The sequence below is a fragment of the Triturus cristatus genome, chromosome 4_1, assembly GCF_964204655.1.
Source record: "Triturus cristatus chromosome 4_1, aTriCri1.1, whole genome shotgun sequence".
In the NCBI taxonomy this organism is placed as follows: Eukaryota; Metazoa; Chordata; class Amphibia; order Caudata; family Salamandridae; genus Triturus; species Triturus cristatus.
Window position 1 is genome coordinate 1,232,041,179 of NC_140585.1, and position 19,765 is coordinate 1,232,060,943.

The following is a 19,765-nucleotide window of genomic DNA, read 5'->3' on the forward strand; positions in this document are numbered from 1 at the left end:
AAAAATACAAAACAACTCTTGATATCCCTAATGGATTTTTTTGCCAAAATATAGCGCCTGAAAGCAGGTATTTAACAGCATTCTCAGCGCTAGGGTTACTGCAGCAATTTCGTCGACTCCCCCAAGGGTATAAGAATAGCCCGGGGTGGTTTTCGGCCAGGGTAACAGAGTTACTTCAAAAATTAGATGAAGAGGCATTGTCCTATGTGGATGATATTTATCTGATGGACGATGACCTGGAGGAGCACTTGAACAGAGTGAGTACCATAATTTTGGGATTTGCATCTGAGGGCTACAAATTCAACTTTAAAAAAATCAAAAAGTGCCCACCTCAGTGTCCTGTTTTTAGGATATGAGCTTTCAAGTGAAGGAAAAAGCCTGGCAGCCAATTTTTTAGAAATATGCGCGCTGCTCCAACCTCCAAAATCATTAAAAAATCTACAATCAATCTTGGGATTCCTAAATTTTGGTAGAACATACATTTTGGATTACGCAGAAAGAGTAAAACCTTTCTACCACTTAATATAACCTGATTTTTCAGTAAGACATTGGACACAGGAACACACAGATACACTTCGTTCCTTACAAGCTGACATGATAGCTTCCAAACACTTACAGACACACTTAAATGTACGCAACCTGGTCATCCGTATAATTGCGGGTCAATCAGAGTACACCTATCTGACACACAATGAGGGCGAAACAGTACCAATTGCATACAAATCACACTTGTACACAAACACTGAGATGCGCTTTGCATCCACAGAAAAGATTCTAAGAGCAGTACAGACTGCTGTAGTGATAGAAAGGGCACTGGCTCAGGGGAAACAAATAATAGTAGTCACTCCAGTTCCAGCCTTGGAGGCTGCAACAAAGGCAACCGTCCCTAACGCTAAAGCCTTACATCCGAGATGGATACAATGGGCTAATTCTCTCACTGCAACAGATGTAGAATACAGGTACGAACCAAATTTAAAGACACAAGCATTCCTGCAATACGAACAAGAATATCCTCTACCAAATGAAATAATGCCTCTGGATCAGTATGAATATATTATTTACACTGACGGATCTGCTCAACCGGCCATAGGGAGTAAGCAACAATATAGGGCAGCATGTGCTATTGTTACAGGTCGGATGTGGGATGAAAAGTTCAATCCCAATTGCACTAAAACGCAATCTCTAGCAGAATGCACAGCTCAGTTGGTAGAATTAAAAGTGCAGATACTGACACTTGTAAATACAGATCGAGAATTCCACACACTAATTGTTTCTGATTCCTTTTACTGTGTCCAGTCATATAATGAATACTTGCAATACTGGGTTCAAAACGGGTTCAAAGACGCAAAACGTGGCACAATTAAGCATCAAATGCTAAGGGAACAGGTAGTGAAGTTTAAATCGGAACTACCAAGGGCTCACGTGATGCATACACTGAGTCATCAACGTGATGGCGTTCACGTTGAAGGGAATTCATTGGCTGATGAAGCCGCGAAGGGGGCTGTACACACGGCTTCCGTAGCTGCAATTACGCGTTCTAAAACGAGAATATTTATTTATTTATTTATGGGTTTGTATAGCGCTAGAATCGACTCCAAAGGAGTATCTCTGCGCTTTGGGCCAGATTATTCGACTGTTCATTTCAGAATAAGGGAGAGCTGAACTAGATCTCATTTTTGAACAACAGAGTTTTGAGCTGTTTCCTAAATTTCAGATGATCGGGACATAGTCGTAGCGTTAGCGGGAGATTATTCCACAAAATTGGTCCCATCACTGATAGGGCTCTGCCACCATGTCTAGCCTTCTTGGCACGTGGTACTGCCAACAGATGACTATTGCTAGATCTAAGGGTCCTGGTCGGGGTGTAAGGAATGAATTTCTTTTCCAGATAGAGGGGGCCTTGCCCATTTATGCTTTTGTGAATCAGACAGCATGTTTTAAATTTTGTCCGTTGACGGATTGAAAGCCAATGCAATTTTTCTAGAAGTGGCTTTGATGCTGTTCTTGGCGGGGCATTAAGGACCAGTCGAGCCGCAGTGTTTTGAATTACCTGTAGTTTGGCCAACACTCCCTCATTAGCTGAGAGGAGCAGGCCATTACAGTAGTCGAGCCGACTCAGAACAAGAGCCTGCACTAAGGTTCTTCTAAAGGAATCCGGCAACAAAGGGAAAACCTTACGTAGCAGGCTGATAGTGTGAAAACATACGCCTGCAATGTAGTGAGAGTGCTGTTTTAACACTAGATCCTGATCGAGGCGGACCCCTAAATTTTTGACGACCTGTTTAGGTTCTGGAGCAGTGCCAAGATCAAAAGGCCACCAGTCAGGGGACCACAGTATTCTGGCTTCCCTGAACAACATAATCTCGGTTTTACTGACATTCCATTGCAGGTAATTAGTGGACATCCATTGTCCTACAGCCTTCATGCCTGCAGAGAAGGAGTTCTTTATTTCCGTAGTAAGGGTTTTGAAAGGAAAGAGGAGCTGCGTGTCATCGGCATAAGACACGGGGATGAAACCAAATTTACGCATCACTCTTGCCAGGGGTGCCACATAGATGTTAAAAAGCGTAGGGCTCAAACAAGAGCCCTGTGGCACCCCTTTCGTAATTTCTACCTCCCTAGAACGGTACGTGCCCATGGTGACAGTCTGGGTACGATCAGTAAGAAAACTCCTCAGCCAGGCAAGGGCTTTGTTCTTAACTCCTACGTTCGACAACCGGTTGATAAGAATGTTATGTGACACGGTGTCGAACGCTGCTGACAAGTCAAGTAGCACTAAGATTACCGAATAGCCTTTGTCTTGAAACATGTGAAGGTCGTCAACCACAGACACAAGAGTGGACTCAGTGCTATGTTTCGGCCTAAACCCCGATTGAGAGTAATCCAGGCCACCCACAGATTCAATGTAGCCGGATAAAAGTCTATTGACATATTTTTCTGTCAACTTCCCCAGAAAAGGTAGCAGTGAAATAGGCCTTAAATTGGCTAGTTCAGTCCAAGGTATGGTGGTGTTTTTCCTAATGGGCCTTACCAGCGCGCGCTTCCATTCTCTAGGGACGGAACCCGAATAAAGAGACATATTAACAAATTTCCCAATTATAGGACCTAGTTGTTCAGATAGCATAGGCATAAGTCTGGCAGGTATAATGTCATCTGGACTACCGCTTTTAATCTGTGTAATTAATGCAAGTAGATCCTTAAGGGTGATGGGAGGAAAGATGTCTAAAGAGTGTACATTGTGCACATGTTCCGTGTCTTGAAAAACAAGGGTAGAATCAGAAGTATTCGCCTTGTTACAACCGACTATTTTCTCATAAATCGTGTCTATCTTATTTGAAAAAAAAGAAGATATTTGGTCACAAAGCTGTTGAGACGCCAACTCAGAGCTTTCACAGGCAGCCGGTTTAACAAAGGACTGTAATACCTGATAAAGTACCCTCGGGGAGTTCTCTGCAGCAGCAATTTGGGTAGCTATATGGGTTTTCCTTGCCCCACGAATGGCTTTATGATAGTTAGACAAGGAATCCCAATATTGCTTCCTATCATTCTCCCGGTGGGAGGTTCTCCATTTTTTCTCCAACTTCCTAGCGGCCTGTTTTAATGCCCTGAGATCTTCAGAGAACCAAACTTCTTGTTTGTTAACAGGCCGAGGTTTAAATTGTTTCAAAGGAGCTATAGTGTCTATCGTCAGCCTAGTTGCTAATTCATATCTCCTTAAGGCATTGTCAATGTTCTCTGAGGCAATATAAGGAGGTTCAATAAAATTGTCTTTAAAGGTTACTTCATTGACTTTATGCCAAGGACGCCGTATGCAGGGAAGGGAGATAGGCCCATGGTCAATATGTTTATACTGAGAAGTATAAAATTCAATAATAAAATGATCAGTCCAGCTGATTTGAAGAGGGGGTAGACAGGACACTGTAGGAAAGTTAGCTAATATCAGATCTAAAGTATGTCCTGCCTGATGCGTTGGCCCTGAATTAAATTGTGTTAGCCCAAGTAGGGAAAGGTCATGTAGTACAGACTGTGCTTCTTTGCAATTTTTTAGTTCACTGTGTATATTAAAATCTCCTACTAAAAGAAAATCTCTATCATTGCTAATAAATGGAGCAAGGGTCTCAAGTAATATGTTAGAGAATTTCGTACATCGACCCGGAGGGCGATATACTAGAGCACCCATCTGTATATCCTTTGATGAAGAAAAGGTTTTGAAAATTAATAATTCAATATCCGGTGTGGTTAGCTCAGTTACCATAGTACAATTAAGTTCTTGTTTGTAAACAATAGCAATCCCCCCTCCTGTTTTCGAGGGACGGTCTAATCTGATTATTTTAAAGCCGGCGGGAATTGCTAGTGCAATAGCTGGAGTAGAGTGCGGTTTAAGCCACGTTTCCGTGAGGAAACATAAATCCGGATTGCTAGAGGAAATTAGGTCCCATACCTCAGAAGTATGTTTAGGTAGCGACCTTATGTTACACAGTACATTTTTCCTTCCTGTGTGGATTTTAATAGTATTCTTAGTAATATTAGCGGCGGGTGTATGAGCAGTTATACCCTCATGAGTATAGGCTTCATGGAAACCTGTAGTAAACTGGGCACGACAGTAACGGCAGGAAAACGGACCCTCTAATTCCACATTACCTCCCAGGCCGCATGTCCGCGTTACATTCCCGGGAAAGTTGTCGTAGCGCCGGACCGGAGTAAGTTATCCTTGCTGTAGGGGACGTTAGTGGGTTGTTCATGCTAGGTCCCATTGCCCCTTGCCCCGTCCTGTCGCGGACGGGCGCAGACGGGCTGGTCTTAGGCTAGTCTTTGGCACCGAAGGCGCCCCTCTGCGCGCAACCGCTGCGCGCTAGGGCTGACGACTGGCTAAATAGTCCTTCGTCAGTGCTGCTGCTAGAGCGCTAACCGCTCGACTGCCTCTGTGTTGGTGGGCGTGTCTGGCTCTCACCTGCCCCGCCCTCCGCTCAACGGTAAAAATACCGAGTCGGACCCGGGCGGGCAAGCTTGAATACCGAGCACAGACCGCAATTAAGCCCCCAGAGCCCCCGCAGATCTAAGAAAGCCAAAACAATGGCAAGTAAGTAAAAGCCTATAAAATGTTAAATGAGCAACATATAATTACAATGTTAAAATATATTTTTAAAATGATCAGTGATTTATCGTGCAAATATGCCAAAAGTGCAAAGATTCATCAAATAACGATGTTTTAGGGTAGCAAACAATATTCAAACAGAATGAACAGCTCTCTCACATAATAACCATGATTAGTGAAGCCTGACGCCAAGTGGACCAGGAAGACACTGCCACAGTCCTCCTCTACCGCAAAGAGCCCAGGCCTCCTCCCGCCTAAATAGTCCTTCGTCAGTGCTGCTGCTAGAGCGCTAACCGCTCGACTGCCTCTGTGTTGGTGGGCGTGTCTGGCTCTCACCTGCCCCGCCCTCCGATCAACGGTAAAAATACCGAGTCGGACCCGGGCGGGCAATCTTGAATACCGAGCACAGACCGCAATTAAGCCCCCAGAGCCCCCGCAGATCTAAGAAAGCCAAAACAATGGCAAGTAAGTAAAAGCCTATAAAATGTTAAATGAGCAACATATAATTACAATGTTAAAATATATTTTTAAAATGATCAGTGATTTATCGTGCAAATATGCCAAAAGTGCAAAGATTCATCAAATAACGATGTTTTAGGGTAGCGAACAATATTCAAACAGAATGAACAGCTCTCTCACATAATAACCATGATTAGTGAAGCCTGACGCCAAGCGGACCAGGAAGACACTGCCACCGTCCTCCTCTACCGCAAAGAGCCCAGGCCTCCTCCCACCTAAATAGTCCTTCATCAGTGCTGCTGCTAGAGCGCTAACCGCTCGACTGCCTCTGTGTTGGTGGGCGTGTCTGGCTCTCACCTGCCCCGCCCTCCGCTCAACTGTAAAAATACCGAGTCGGACCCGGGCGGGCAAGCTTGAATACCGAGCACAGACCGCAATTAAGCCCCCAGAGCCCCCGCAGATCTAAGAAAGCCAAAACAATGGCAAGTAAGTAAAAGCCTATAAAATGTTAAATGAGCAACATATAATTACAATGTTAAAATATATTTTTAAAATGATCAGTGATTTATCGTGCAAATATGCCAAAAGTGCAAAGATTCATCAAATAACGATGTTTTAGGGTAGCGAACAATATTCAAACAGAATGAACAGCTCTCTCACATAATAACCATGATTAGTGAAGCCTGACGCCAAGCGGACCAGGAAGACACTGCCACCGTCCTCTCTGGTGAGATTATGGTAGTTGTTAATGCTTCAAGCAAAAACAATGGTGCAGTACCAAAAAGATTTCCACTCAAGTACTCCTATAAGTTAGATGCAAATAACATTCCATTTGCTCAGATTCCTGGAGTGGGGATAGAGTAATTCCAAACATGGATCGTAGGTTAGGCTTAATTCTAGCAGCACACGAGGGAATAGGTTCTGCACATGCTGGAGTTACGGCGACTGTTTCTTTGCTGAAACAATGCTATTGGTGGCCTGGGTTAACAAAGCAGACTAAGGACTATGTCCTGAAATACGACATCTGCAAGCAGATGCAAGATTCCACCGTAGCACGGCCAGCGCAGACACCATTGTTATTATCTGACAAACCACTCGTGTGTGTTTACCTAGACCACTGCCGCCCCTTTAAAAAGAGATGGGGCTTACAGATATATCATGGTAGCAGTGAATTCCTGCTCGAGATTCCTATGGGTGTGGCCCCGGCGCTCGGCCGTAGCTCGAACTGTTATAAAAGATTTGTAAGTCTTCATAGGGACATGCACAATTAGCACATTACATTCTGACCAGGGTCCTGCGTTTAGCTCTCGGGCTTACAAGGAGACCATGCGAGGATTGGGTGTAGCATTGCAGTACTCCTCTCCATACCATCCCGAGGGAAATTCGGTCGTGGAGAGGAAAAACCGAGACTTAAAGCAGTCTTCAACAGCTAGAGTATTAGGCACGGGTGAGAGCTGGGTAAAACATCTATATGGAGCCAAGAGGACCCTTAACAATATGCCAAGAAGTTCTCTAGTCGGGGGTGACTCCATATGAGGTCCTATTTGGGACAAGAATGTGGGTACCTGATCTTGATTGTGAATGCGCAGTGGCGGGTGAAAAACCATTTGACATTCATGATCGTTTGGCTGTTTTACAGGATCTAAATTAATCCAGGACAAAACAAAGTAATGTCCACCTGAAGCAGACCGCCACTGGGGAAGTAAAATCAGTCCCGGCAAGACCTGTCTGGATCCCAAAAGTCAGGGGATGTGGTCAGAGGGAAAATAGCGGACAAGAAGGAATGTGGGCCATCCTACAGAAAGCCTGTACCGGTCCTAGCCATTGAAGGAACAAGAACTGTACTTCTGCCGCCTCTTGCCGGAAAAAAGGAGAAAAGATTTGTCTCAATTGACCTAATCAAGCCACACTATGTGGCGGATACGACGTAATGGGCCTCGTGGACTCCAAAGTAGCAGACGCCCTCCTCTCGCTACAATTCAAGAAGTTCAAACGGAAAGACTCATCACGTTCGAAGAGCCTCCTGTACGGAATGATGGACTATGCAACAATGCTATGGAACTCGTTCAACTTCAAAATCAAACTCAAAATGATAAGCAAATCGCTATTAGACCAAGTTACAGAGGTTTACATCAACATGCCGCGACAAGAGCAAAATACGATTTCGACAAATCCCGATGCAATTTCAACAATTGATCGAACTGCTTATGGCTACTTCATAAACTTTGATACGGTTTCTTTGGATCCAAATGAACCAGAAACTACGCCAGCCCAAAAATCATGCAAGCAGCAAGTTAAAGACTTTCTGAACTTTCTTAAAAAGACCTACTTGGTATCACCGTGGGTAGAACTGTGGAAAATTACTGGGGTACTTTTCTTTCTTTTCTGGCTAGGCTTAGTAATAGTTTTTAACATGCTCATTAATGGACAAATACATTCGGTAAAGCTCTGCAACCCAAAATGTGAATTAAATTTTGAAACCACATCAATCATCTCATCGCGAACAAAGAGACTTGTCATCAGTGAACATTACAGCAGTTCCTATACCGGATGGTATAGCTTGGGACAAGGTTGATTTCGACAAAGTCGGCCCGACCAATCTTTTAAAAATTCTACATTTATTTAAAATATCATTGAATAATATCATTACCTCAACTACATTTTCCAATGATTGGGATTTTGAGACTGTAAATAACATGTTGTCTGATTTGGAAAAATCTGCTGCATTTTCTAATAGCGAAACATTGGAAGGCACATCAGATTAGGAAACTATGTTTTGTTATCAACATTATGTTCATCACTTTCTGCATGAATCTGCTAATCCTAGAAATGTGTTCACATACCACCAGTGACAACATTGTCCAACACCGCCGAAAGGCAGTTCAAAAACCTTTTCACAAAAGTTTCCATATTTTTCAGGGTTTAATATGTCTGACCCAGCCTCATTTTATTATAAGGTTACACCAACATCAGCACAGAATAATATGTTAACAAACACCAAACAGATTTACACAACATCCTTTATTGCCCAGTTGTCTGAACAGGGTTACGGGTTAGAAAGATACTATAGACTTGAAATAAGTCTGGGGCACTAGAGAATGGCAAGTGCAGGGGATAGAAGCTTTATTTAGAGCATGCCTCATCCCTCAACAACTTATGTTTTTTAACGAGACAGTGCATCAGACATCTTGCCTTGGACTAGCCTAGAACAAAGACTTGAACACACCATCACACACCGAGGGTAATGAAACAACACAGGAAGGGATTACAATAGATAAAATTATACAATATCACAGATCAGACTCCAAATGGAAGAAATGGTTGATATAGCCTACAGACACCAATGGTTGTCAGAAAAGATTCAAGAGTAAAACTGAAGGGTTCACAATCCATAGGCAAGAACTGCGCTATGTACAGAGACAACATCCAGGGGTAGTGACGTCATACAGTGTTGGGAAGTTGTGCCTCGATTGGCTAAAAACCTCAAAACACACACAGGTGAAACAACACTTATCTTTACTCACAAAGAATATGGATCTTAGGGATTGTTTAGGTCCCAGGAAACCACATCAGAAACTTTTCATATATGCTGGCATTTATGCTGCCTACAATGAAATATGGAAACTATCCCAAAAGGAGGCCGAGGAGAGACTACGTGAAATAGACCGTATAAATCTAGAAAAATCACTAGTAGTGGTAGACAATGGGTTAACTACATTGACCTTCAGGATATATTCCTTTGGCAACATTGTATCTTCTGTGATAGACATCCTAGAACAAGATTTGGCCATATTACAACACGGGCAATCTCAATTACGTTCTATCATGTTGTTAAGCTGGACGCTGCAATATTTGCGTGCAGGCTACGTGCCATGGTGCTTTATCAACAGCACGTCTCTGTTTTCTGAATACAATCTAACAGATAAACTGATAGAAATGGCACAAAGGGAAGCAAAATAAGTAATGCTGCGTATCGAAAAACTGGATAGATTACCATTTACAGTGGCAGAATCACCGTCCACAGAATGGATAATCCATGGTCACATAACTCTACCGGCCACTACTTCTCAGTTTCAATACTGCCTTGAACAAAAGCAGGCAGGCAGATATGAAAAAATGGGTACAGAATACATTAAGGAATCTTGGGAATTACCATACAGATTTCGATGTCGGAGTGGGGATCGAGAAGTGTTTCTAAGCAGTACAAACTGCAAGAATGCTGTAAGTGGATCACTCATAAGTCAGGATATAATGCTGCACGGGGCTTGTAATGGTTCTGTAGCGAACTTGTCTTGTCATCTGAGGGGTTCCCCAGCTGCAGTAATTACTCCAGCATTCGGACTACTTTCAAATGGGAGTTACTTGATGCAGAACGATCAAGGTTGCTGTGGAATGCTTCCGGGCATCGTACATCTGGTAACCGTGAGCTCCAGGGTTACTTGTATGCAAGTATTTTTTCCACCGACACATACAGTCAGGGAGGCACCGTTGTGGCCTTCACTGAATGTTTCTTTAATACGGTTTGATACTCTAAGCAGAATGAAAGACATCCTTTTACAGAAGTCTGTGCCCTTAACCTCCGCTCAAGAGACTTTTGATCTGCAGATCGTAAGGTCTTCAGCAGAGATACAGGTGCTTATTCATACAAACTGCCCTTTCCATTTCGTAGAAATGGTAAATTGTATCTTTAACATGTCTGATACGACTGACATTGTTCAGCTATTTAAGACAATAGGTTCTGGACTTCTAAGCAACTTTCAGATGGTACTTGGATTTATACTAAACATCATAAACTCGATATTCGGAAGCATCTTTGGAGGACTTCCGGTAATCCTGTTTCTAATAGCAGGTATCGGTAATCCTGTTTCTAATAGCAGGTATCCTGATTGTATTCTATCTGCTACGCAATGGATGTCCCAGTCACCAAGGAGATGGAAAAAGTGCTCCTGGGGCGGAAATACTGTGACCGCATGGTACAACATCTAGGCACGCCTTGCCTAAGAGAACTAAGTGCATCTTGGTTCCTGTCATTTCGACCTGTCTGGATGGACTGCATCTTCCCTGTCCTCTGATGCCTGTTTAGCGGAGAAGAATGTGTGTTAGACCTTTTTTTGACACTCCCATCATGTGCGCAACCGGACGTGAATGCTCTACTGGACCATATAAAGGCCCATGTTCTGCAATGTCCCCAGCGTATTCCAATGTTGATGGCGGCATTCCTTGAGCCACCGCAGGTGGTAACTGTACCTGTTGATATGGACACCGGCTCCTCCACTAACACCCAGGTTTTGGACGGCGCACAGGCTGCCCCAGCGCCGACTGCGGACAGCGTGGAATATCATCTGTGCGCAATTGACGTGCTTTGCGAGTTGCTACAGGGGCCATCTACTGCGGAAGCAAGCAACGAAAATGTTGTGTCTACCAGCCAGGACACAAACATTTGACTCATTTTGGCTTGTCGTGTGCTGGGGAAAAAAATCACCCTTTTTTAAATAAGCTCAACTTGGAAATCAGAAACAAAATTGACATTGACATTCCTTTTATTATTGGGCATAAATGGCTTTCTAATGCTTATAGTGGTTTGGGCTATAACTACGGACACTTTTAGAGCTATAATTTGCAAACATTTTTCTTTGTAACATTTTGTAAAGCTTTTTAGAAAATCTTTTAGAAGTTTTAAACATTTTAGCAAAACTAATGTTTTATGAAATTTGAGTATACCTATATCTAGTTAGGCTAGTAGTACGCTATAGGTTACATATGTTGTCCAGTCGGAAGAGGAGTGGGTGTTATATTTCATATAGGTACCTTATATAGGCGCAGATAACATAACAAAAAACCTATATTCTTTCCTACATTACATACATAACGGTTCTTAGGCACTGACCTTTTTACCTAGATACGATACTGCATTCAGAACGCAGGTTTTTCCCTAGTTTGAATCTCATACATTATGCATGAGGCTTCTTGGAAGCACAGCAGGACTAACAGCAGGACTGACATCTCCTGAATAATATCTCTGTATAAAGTTCAGGGCCGACGTCATCCTTTAGGCAGACACAGTAACACAGCAGGGTAGGATTCCTGGGGAGACCTATGGGTATATATACATAATGTCTTGCTTAGAGAGACAGAGTAGACCGTGACTTCCCGGCTGACACACTGACCAGAGACGCTGAGGTTCCTGCATGCAGACGCTCCAGCTAGCAGTGGTCTTACATCCCTCGCGGGGTGTCCAACTCGAGACCAGGACGGGGTCCCACATTCTCGAATTCTCGGGTAATGGGGTGGACTAGACCTTAGAGGGATTCTTGGCATAACACCTATACAGATGCTAGGTACATTTAGGTACATCTAGTTAGAGAGGCATCGTAGGAGTACTCACTTATTATCATGTATTCTATGTACTTGTATATATTCATGATTACTGCAAGATGGTAGAACTATACCATGCCTTTACTTTTGTAGTATTGCTAATCATATATCTCTGCTACTGTCTAATGGTTGTTGCAGCTCATCTATTCTACACTAGAATAACAACTTTTCAATAAATAATTATTGAAAAGCCCAGCCTGTTTATTCTGTGCATCTCTGAGACGAAATAGGTGAGCACGAGTGACTGAGCGAAAAGTAGTACATTGTTTTCACGATTCTGGGGGATCAGAGTTGTCATGTTCTGGGGTTGCCAGAAACTATTCTCTCCCTGATAAGAGGAGATTCTAGTGGCACAGAGAGCTAGCTAATACAGATAGGCTAACGTATCCAGTGGGGGTGCGCGGAAACAGTCCGCCACCAATCCCACAGTTTATGTTATCCAAAATGTGCAGATCCTGGATAGGTAATATAGGAACTACATGACAATGCAGGCCCACAGTGCATGTGATGTGGTGAGGACGAAGATCTTGGTCACTGCTGGAGATGCTTGAGATTGGGGCTACTTGGAGCCTGATGATCTTGGTGGAAGGAAGCCAACAAGCCTTTGCAACTGCAAGTCGATGTGGTGCACAGGGGTTCAGTTTCTGCGGCTCAGACGAGGGATACTGGCCTAAAACTTGGTGAGGGGACAGGGCAGGCCTCGAGGGATGTATAGAACCACCACCTGTGTTGCTGAGCCTTTCGGAGTCCGTGGGAGCCCAGGATCATTAGACCGGTCAGCTTAGTTGCAGTGCCTGCGGATGCAGGGAAGCGACTCCTTCACTTCAAGGGAGATTCCTTCAAGTGTCTTGGATGCCCAAAGGCCTTGGAAGGTTCCTGTATGGTGCACAGGCACGTATGTGGCAACAGAAGAGCAGGGCGACAAGATCAGGAGCAGCAGGAGGCTTCCCAGTTGCAGCCTTGATGCCCAAAGCGAAGTCCAGACGGTTGAAGAAGTGGTGTCTTGAAATGAATCTTGTCCCATGACGAATCTAGGGACCCAACCTCGGGTAAGTCCTTAAGTACCCTAAGGAAAGGGTTGGGATGATTCAGGGTTCCCTCCCAGGAGAGGGGTCGGACAGTGGGGAGGATACTACCATGTCCTTTGTCCAGTTTCACGCCAGAGCGGGAGCCAATGGCTCCTTGAGCTGGTTTGAACTAGACTATGCAAGGAGGGCTCCAAGTGAGCCCTTCAAGCAGTCTGTGTGGCGCTGGCAAGCGCTCCCACCCGGACCAAATACACTAAACCTTATCTGGGATGTGGTCAGACCTCACTGTGACAGGATACCTATTGTTCTGCCTTCCCCTGCTTGAGCTTGGCTCAGCAGCAGGAGGGCAGAATTGTGTCTCTGGTCAGCAACAGCCATGTTGTGCTGTCTGGATCTAGAAGACTGGTACGAGGAGCACTGAGGGCCTCCCGGTGGAGCTTTACAGTGCATGGAATTATACCTCCCACACCATTTATGGTGTGGGGGTTATGATTCCAACATGTTTAATACCAAACATGATAGGGTTTGTTACGGCCAGTTTCGAGATGGTCATAGCATAATGTTATATGGCTGTCTCACAACCTGGGAGAATGGACTCCGTAGGCTGTAGAAGTGTCCTGCTCATGCAGGGGCACCCTCAAAGTTATAACCGAGCACCCTGCCTTCAGGATTGAAAGGCACGCCTTTGGGGTGACACTTTTACGTTTTAAGTGCAGTGACCTTAGATATAGGGAAACCTATATCTTTCGTAAGTGGTGCTAGCACCAGCTTACACAGGCTGCAATGGTAGGCCTGTAGTTAAAAATTGATTGGTCTCCCATGCGTGGCATAATACATTCTTCAGCACATGAGGGACCCCTGGTGTACCAATGCCCAGGGTACCTTAGTACCATATACTAGGGACTGATAAGTGTACACCAGTGTCCAATCTGGGATGCGCCCAAGTACTTAAAATACCAATTTGGGGGAGAAAGCGCAGAGACTGGGGTCCTGATTAGCAGATCCCAGTCAGACTATTCAGAAACAGCATAACACCAGGCAAAAAGTGGGAGTAACCATAAATGCAAATCCTACTTTCCTACAGTTCTGACCTCTCCTTTGCCACTCAGAACAGGCAGATCACTTTGATCTTCATTCCGATGCTTAGATATGCCAGGAAGCTGCTACACCTGCTCCAGGAAGATACAAAAAAAAATGTAATCCATGCTCTGGATTATGCTAACAGCTTTTATCTGGGTCTTTCTGCTTACCTCATCCATAGACTTCAGATCATACAGAATGTGACTGCCAGGCTGATTCGGTGGGTCCCTTTCTGCCAACATATCTCGCCTCAGATCAAACAGCTTCATTGGCTACCAGTTGAAAAAGAATCAAGTTTAAAGCCCTTACCTTGGCATTCAGAGCCCTTGAGGGTAAAGGGTCTTGCTACCTGAGAAATGGACTTGGTCGGTTCCAACAGAAGAGATCTTTAAGATCTAACCAACTCAGATTTATGCTCATTAACAGGTTTTTTCGAGATTCTGCTGAGGCAGTAGATCTTTCACAATGCTGATGTCTAAACTTTGGAACACCTTGCCTATCGAATGCCGCATGGCCGAGTCCGAACATTGTTTTAGGAAAAAAGAAAAACCTGGCTTTTCAACCAAATATAGATAGGTATATCTGGGCTGTTCTCAGTCTTTCATTTTGAGTGCCGGGTCGCCTCAGCAGTGGTAGCCGAGCACTGTACAAATACCATTGGTTGATTGATAGTGGATAAGGTGGATGTGGTGGTGGGTAGTATGGTGGTTAGGGTAGGGTGGTGGATAGGGTGGTAGTGTTTGGGGTTGTGGTGGTTGGGGTGGTGGGCAGCATAGTACTGGTTGGGATAGGAGTGGTAGGAGTGTGAGTTTTCAGGCGGGGTTGGGTGGTCGTAATAGAAGGGTGGCAGTGGTGCATGGGGGATAGTAAAAGGGAGGTGGTGGTAGGGTATTATGATAGGGTATTAATAGGGTGGTAGTGGTAGTAAGATGGTCGTGGTTGGATGCAGGGTGTAGGTGGTATTTGCATTTGGTGTGCCTGCATGTGTCTGAAGAGGTGTGTGAGAGTGTTTGTTTAGATGTTTATGATCCACTATGTTCCCAAACTACATGGCATATCATTAAAGAAGGAAAAGGAAATATTGAAAAAAGGCAGCCTAAGAGAGGGGATAATTGGCAGACGACGTAATTTCCTCATAAAATTGAAATGAAACATTAAGCACCCTGTTAATGACAACCATAAAAACTAGTTATATTGATATAGATGTGTACAACTGCTTCATCTCCCACAGGTATTGTATCACCAGAAACAGGATGGTGCTCTTTATCCATCTCAAAAACGCCAAGGAGCGTTTATCTTGTACCGCATTTGCCTCGCCAGCCGATCGCCCTGCATGCATCAGCCTGTTTACAATGTGCATTAGCAGCATGTTGTATGGAGGGTCTTGTAGTCTTGTTTGTACCTTTTCAAAGATGAACTCCACATTTGCGAAGATAAAGTGCTGCTTATTAAAAAGGCAGTTCTGCTTCAAAGGCCCGCACTTGGCAACTACATCCAGGGGCACTTGAATGTCTTGAGGGTTCTGAAATCATACCTATGAATTAGTAGGTGGTGGGCCAGCGGGCTGTTTTAGGGCTATCACGTTTGCCCCTGGGGCGCACAGTTCCTGTAAATGTCCCTCTTGGGTCTCATCCGAACAATGAGAAAATTATATAATGAGCACACTTGGCTGCCACAAACCTCAAATGGTGTGCTTGTTTTATGGAAAATGGGATTAGCCTCTGTAGGTTCAACTGCATGAATTTTCCCACACCCCTTTTTGTACAACACGGAGAGGGACAGAAATGTGGAAGGGGCGAAGCAACAATGCGGTGAGGGGGGTGAGACACTGGGCACTGTAAGGAAGAAGTGCTTGGGCCATGCTCCATGAGAGGGTCACACACACACAAAGAGGAAGTGAAGCCTATACGCACAGATCATAGGAAAGCAAGGAAATGAGACAATGAAGCCAACCAATGGTAAGCAATGGGTGGGCTCTAAATCTCTTGTAAGTTAACAAAATGTCTTACAAGCGATAGTGCATGTGCTATCTCAGGCATGACCTGAAAAGGTGTACACAATTAATTCCAGGCTGTGAATAATAAATTCAAGAGAAAGTCTGGGCACAGCTCACTTCCTTGGAGGAAATTACGAGAAATGCCCAAAATATGAGGCAAAATGACATGATATAACAGTCTAGCATTTAGCTCCTTTCTTTTTTTTTAGCGCACAATGTGTCCTTGCGTCCATTATGGATATGTGGACATATTTCGTGTTCTAATTTTTAAAAAGTAATGGGCAATATCCCACAGTACACAAGCAACAGCTGCTTGTGATCTGTTAGTTAACATTGTTCCCGTGCCCTTGCACTAGGATTTTTACCTGAACAACATCTCAGTTACATGACGTGGAGTAATCTTGGGCATTTCACGTAATAACCATAATGCTAAATGCCAGAAATTAGGAGAGATTACTCTGGTGTACAGGAAACTTTACCTGGGGCTATTCAAGAGACGAGGTGACTGGGTGATTCAAGCTAAATATTCCTGCACAGGAACCCAGGCCCTCAGTGAATTGCGGTGTACCAAAAACTCACCTCAGAACCCAGAACCCCTATCCGGCCAGCAAGACCGACTTATTTATGGTTGGTTCCCATCCGCAGGGACATGATGAGTAACACAAAGATGATGGATTGGAATGCGGTCAATAGGAATTACCAACGGCTCTGATAACCTCCCTCCACTTTTTCTGATGTGTAAGAAAGTATCGCTAAATCCGAGGGATATGCTCAAACGAGGATCCTTAAGCTTGCTGTTCTATAAGACTCCAGCGGCACTTCAATTTTTATTTACTTGAGTTTTATACAGCGCTGGCTAGACCCGAAGGCATCAGAGCGCTTTACACGAGGACAGTTACATAGCTTACAAATTATACATTGTTACATAAGGTACAACCGTTAAAAGTTACATTTTTAGGTTAATGGCATGTAGAGGGGAAAGGGGGTAGAGTGGAAGGGTGAGGGGAGGGAGAAATTAGTAGAGCAGTAAAAGGAATAGACAAAGCAAGCAGGTGACGAGGAATTCAGAGGAGAGAGGAAGGGAAAGGGGAGGTAGTCAAAGAATGAAGGAGGGAAGCGGAGGTGGAGGGGTTAGGGGAGACAGCGTAGAGACGGGGAAAGTGGCTGTGTCTGATGTCCGGTTGGGTGGGACAGGGATCATACTCGCTGAGACTCCAGGGCATAAGATGCAGGATCCCTCCGCAACAAGGGGAGAGGAGTGCTTTGGTCACGGGCACACTGAGGAATGAAGGAGGGAAGAGGGGGGGGAGAGGGTGGGATACCCGGCAGGAACACAGAGTCCGACGTCAGGCAGGGTATGGTAAGGGGATGCATCCCATTCCACCACTAACTGTCACCCATGTCACTGTGGACTCTCTCAGAGGGGTCTCTCAGACTCCAGGGCGAAGAAGCTGGATCTATCCCCAACAAGGGGAGTAGGAGTGCTTTGGACAAGGGCAAAGTTGTGGGGCAGTTAAGGGAGTCAAGCTGGTAGAGAAAGGCTTTCCCTGACAAGGGGTCTAATGGAATTGTCTCTTCCCACTTGGCAGATGAATCATGGCGCTTAACATGAGGAACGTTACGCTACAAATTAACATACAATACCAGAGCGTAGAAGAACATGGGAAGAGCAAACAATATAGCAATAATTAGAAGTAGAGGAAGGGGAGAGAGTAGACAACGGCAGGGAGGCGGGAAGAGTTGTGCCCACTGTCCGACTGGGTAGGATATAGCGACTTACAAATTGCATAAGTTTCACAATAGTTACATAATGGATAGATAGACAATACAGGAGTAAAGTGATGGCACGAAAACCAGGTTAAGAAGGACCAGGGAAAGCTGGTAATCAACATGAAGGAGACAGCAGCGGGGAGGAAAACAAGACAAATGTCCGAGATCCGGCTGGGTAGGTGACTGCTATAGCGGTGTGCCAGGGCCAATCTCCCCTATAGCTGTCGGAGCAGCTCCACCGGGAAACGGCCATGCATGCGTTTAGGGCACCACAAGAGTAGAGTGAGGATCAGGAGGTGATCAGAAGACTAGAGTTCAAAGACTGGTGGTAGGCGCAGGAAGGATGGCAGGGTAGGAGGGGTAGTATGGTTTTGGCAGCCATCATAAGGTCAGGCACAACGAGTCAGTTAGTCTCCTTGGTACAGTGGCTAGTTCTAGTTGCCACCAGCTCTGAAGTTGGTTAAGATCGCAGAGCCAATAATCCTGGACGAACATCAGGACCTAGTCGGCAACAAGGGACATCTACCTTCACCGGTGAAAGTACTATGGTGGGTGCCATTTTGAGGTCAGGATCAACAAGTGAAAAATACGAGTAATTAGCTGAGAAATTACAGTGGAATTAAAAGACTTAACAAAAGTCTTGTTATGCGCCAGAAAGTTAATGAAACCCACATTGGGAATTGCTTGCGACTGGTTCTTTGGCTCCCCACTCACCGCCACTGAAGCGAGTCCGCTGAGGATCCCGGAGGGCACTGCCGGACATGCGCAAATGCCCCTTCCTCTCAAGTAGTAGCCAAGTTCGGTAGCAGCGCGGGAACGTGAGATGGCACAGAGCGGTAGAATCAGCAGGCATTTTGAGGTGAGGGCTGAGGTGTGGGGGTGTAGATTGCCAGCAGGAGCGGATGTCTGCGGCAACGCGGTGCGCTCCTCTCAGCACCAGGCTCGGGGAGTTCTCGTAGCTCGGGAGCCATTTTGGATCATTCAAAGGTGATTCAATGATTCAATGATGAGGCCAACACGGCTGAACCTATCTGGGGTTACTTGTACTACCAAGGGGTGCAAAGCCTAGCAGCTCAGAGTGCATCATCCCTTTTGGCACAATTAAAAGTGGTATAGCATAAAGGCCAGTTGCCTATATTAATTTAAGCATGCTACCCACTTTGGAGGTTTTCTCAAGGAACAGAGGAGAGGCCGTCATTTAAAAAAAAATATCAGGAATGCAGTACGTTGGTTCACTGAAAGCCTTGCTAGAGTCTGCCTTACCACCAACCTGCCTACTTTCAACCACACAGCTAAATGGAAGCAACCAAGCTGACCTTTTTGTTACCTATATTTATTTACTATGGCAATTGCTTCTTGTAAAGAGCCCATTGCTCTTCAGTAGATGTAAAAACCCACAATCAAGGCTCAAATTCTTCGGGTTTGCTGGCACAAGACTCATTCTAAAACAGAGGTATTCATACTGGGTGTCGGGCCCACCTAGGGGTGTGGCGGGGGGGGGGGGTAATTGATCCCAGGAGGGCACCAGTCTCTGGCCAAGAGAAATATCATGCTGATAAACGTTCTTTATTTTAAGTGGAAAAAACATGAAGGGAAGTAAGCCACTCTGCAATGGGCCATCACTCGTTTGTCATTTATTTACTGACTGGAAGTAGGTGTCAAGGAGGAAGGGATTCCAAATATTCTTTAAACCTCTTCCTATCTCCCCACCACACACCCACTACTCTCCCTCATTTCTGATAATCACACTGAGGATACTTTTACATTTTAGTATGGTCTGGCCGACCAGTATAGTATGTTTGGCAATCATAGTCGAATGCATTTTTAAAAGGGGTAACAGAACTCAACTGGAATGTTTAAACATTGCCAATTTCTTAGGATAATTGTAAAAGATTCTGGGTGTGAGGGGCCAAGGATGATTATTACTTTGTTTGCCAAAGGGGAGCAGCATTTAAAAAGTTT

General features: G+C 44.7%; 1 protein-coding gene across 1 annotated transcript in view; it reads left to right on the forward strand.

Moving 5' to 3' along the window:
* Positions 1-594: 594 nt before the first annotated feature.
* Positions 595-19,765, forward strand: part of LOC146856476 (uncharacterized) — a 146,542-nt gene continuing 127,371 nt past the window's right edge. The window contains exons 1-2 of the mRNA XM_085651260.1: positions 595-1,323; positions 8,064-8,069. Coding sequence (XP_085507386.1) covers positions 595-1,323; positions 8,064-8,069 — 735 coding nt within the window. The remainder of the gene's footprint in view (positions 1,324-8,063; positions 8,070-19,765) is intronic.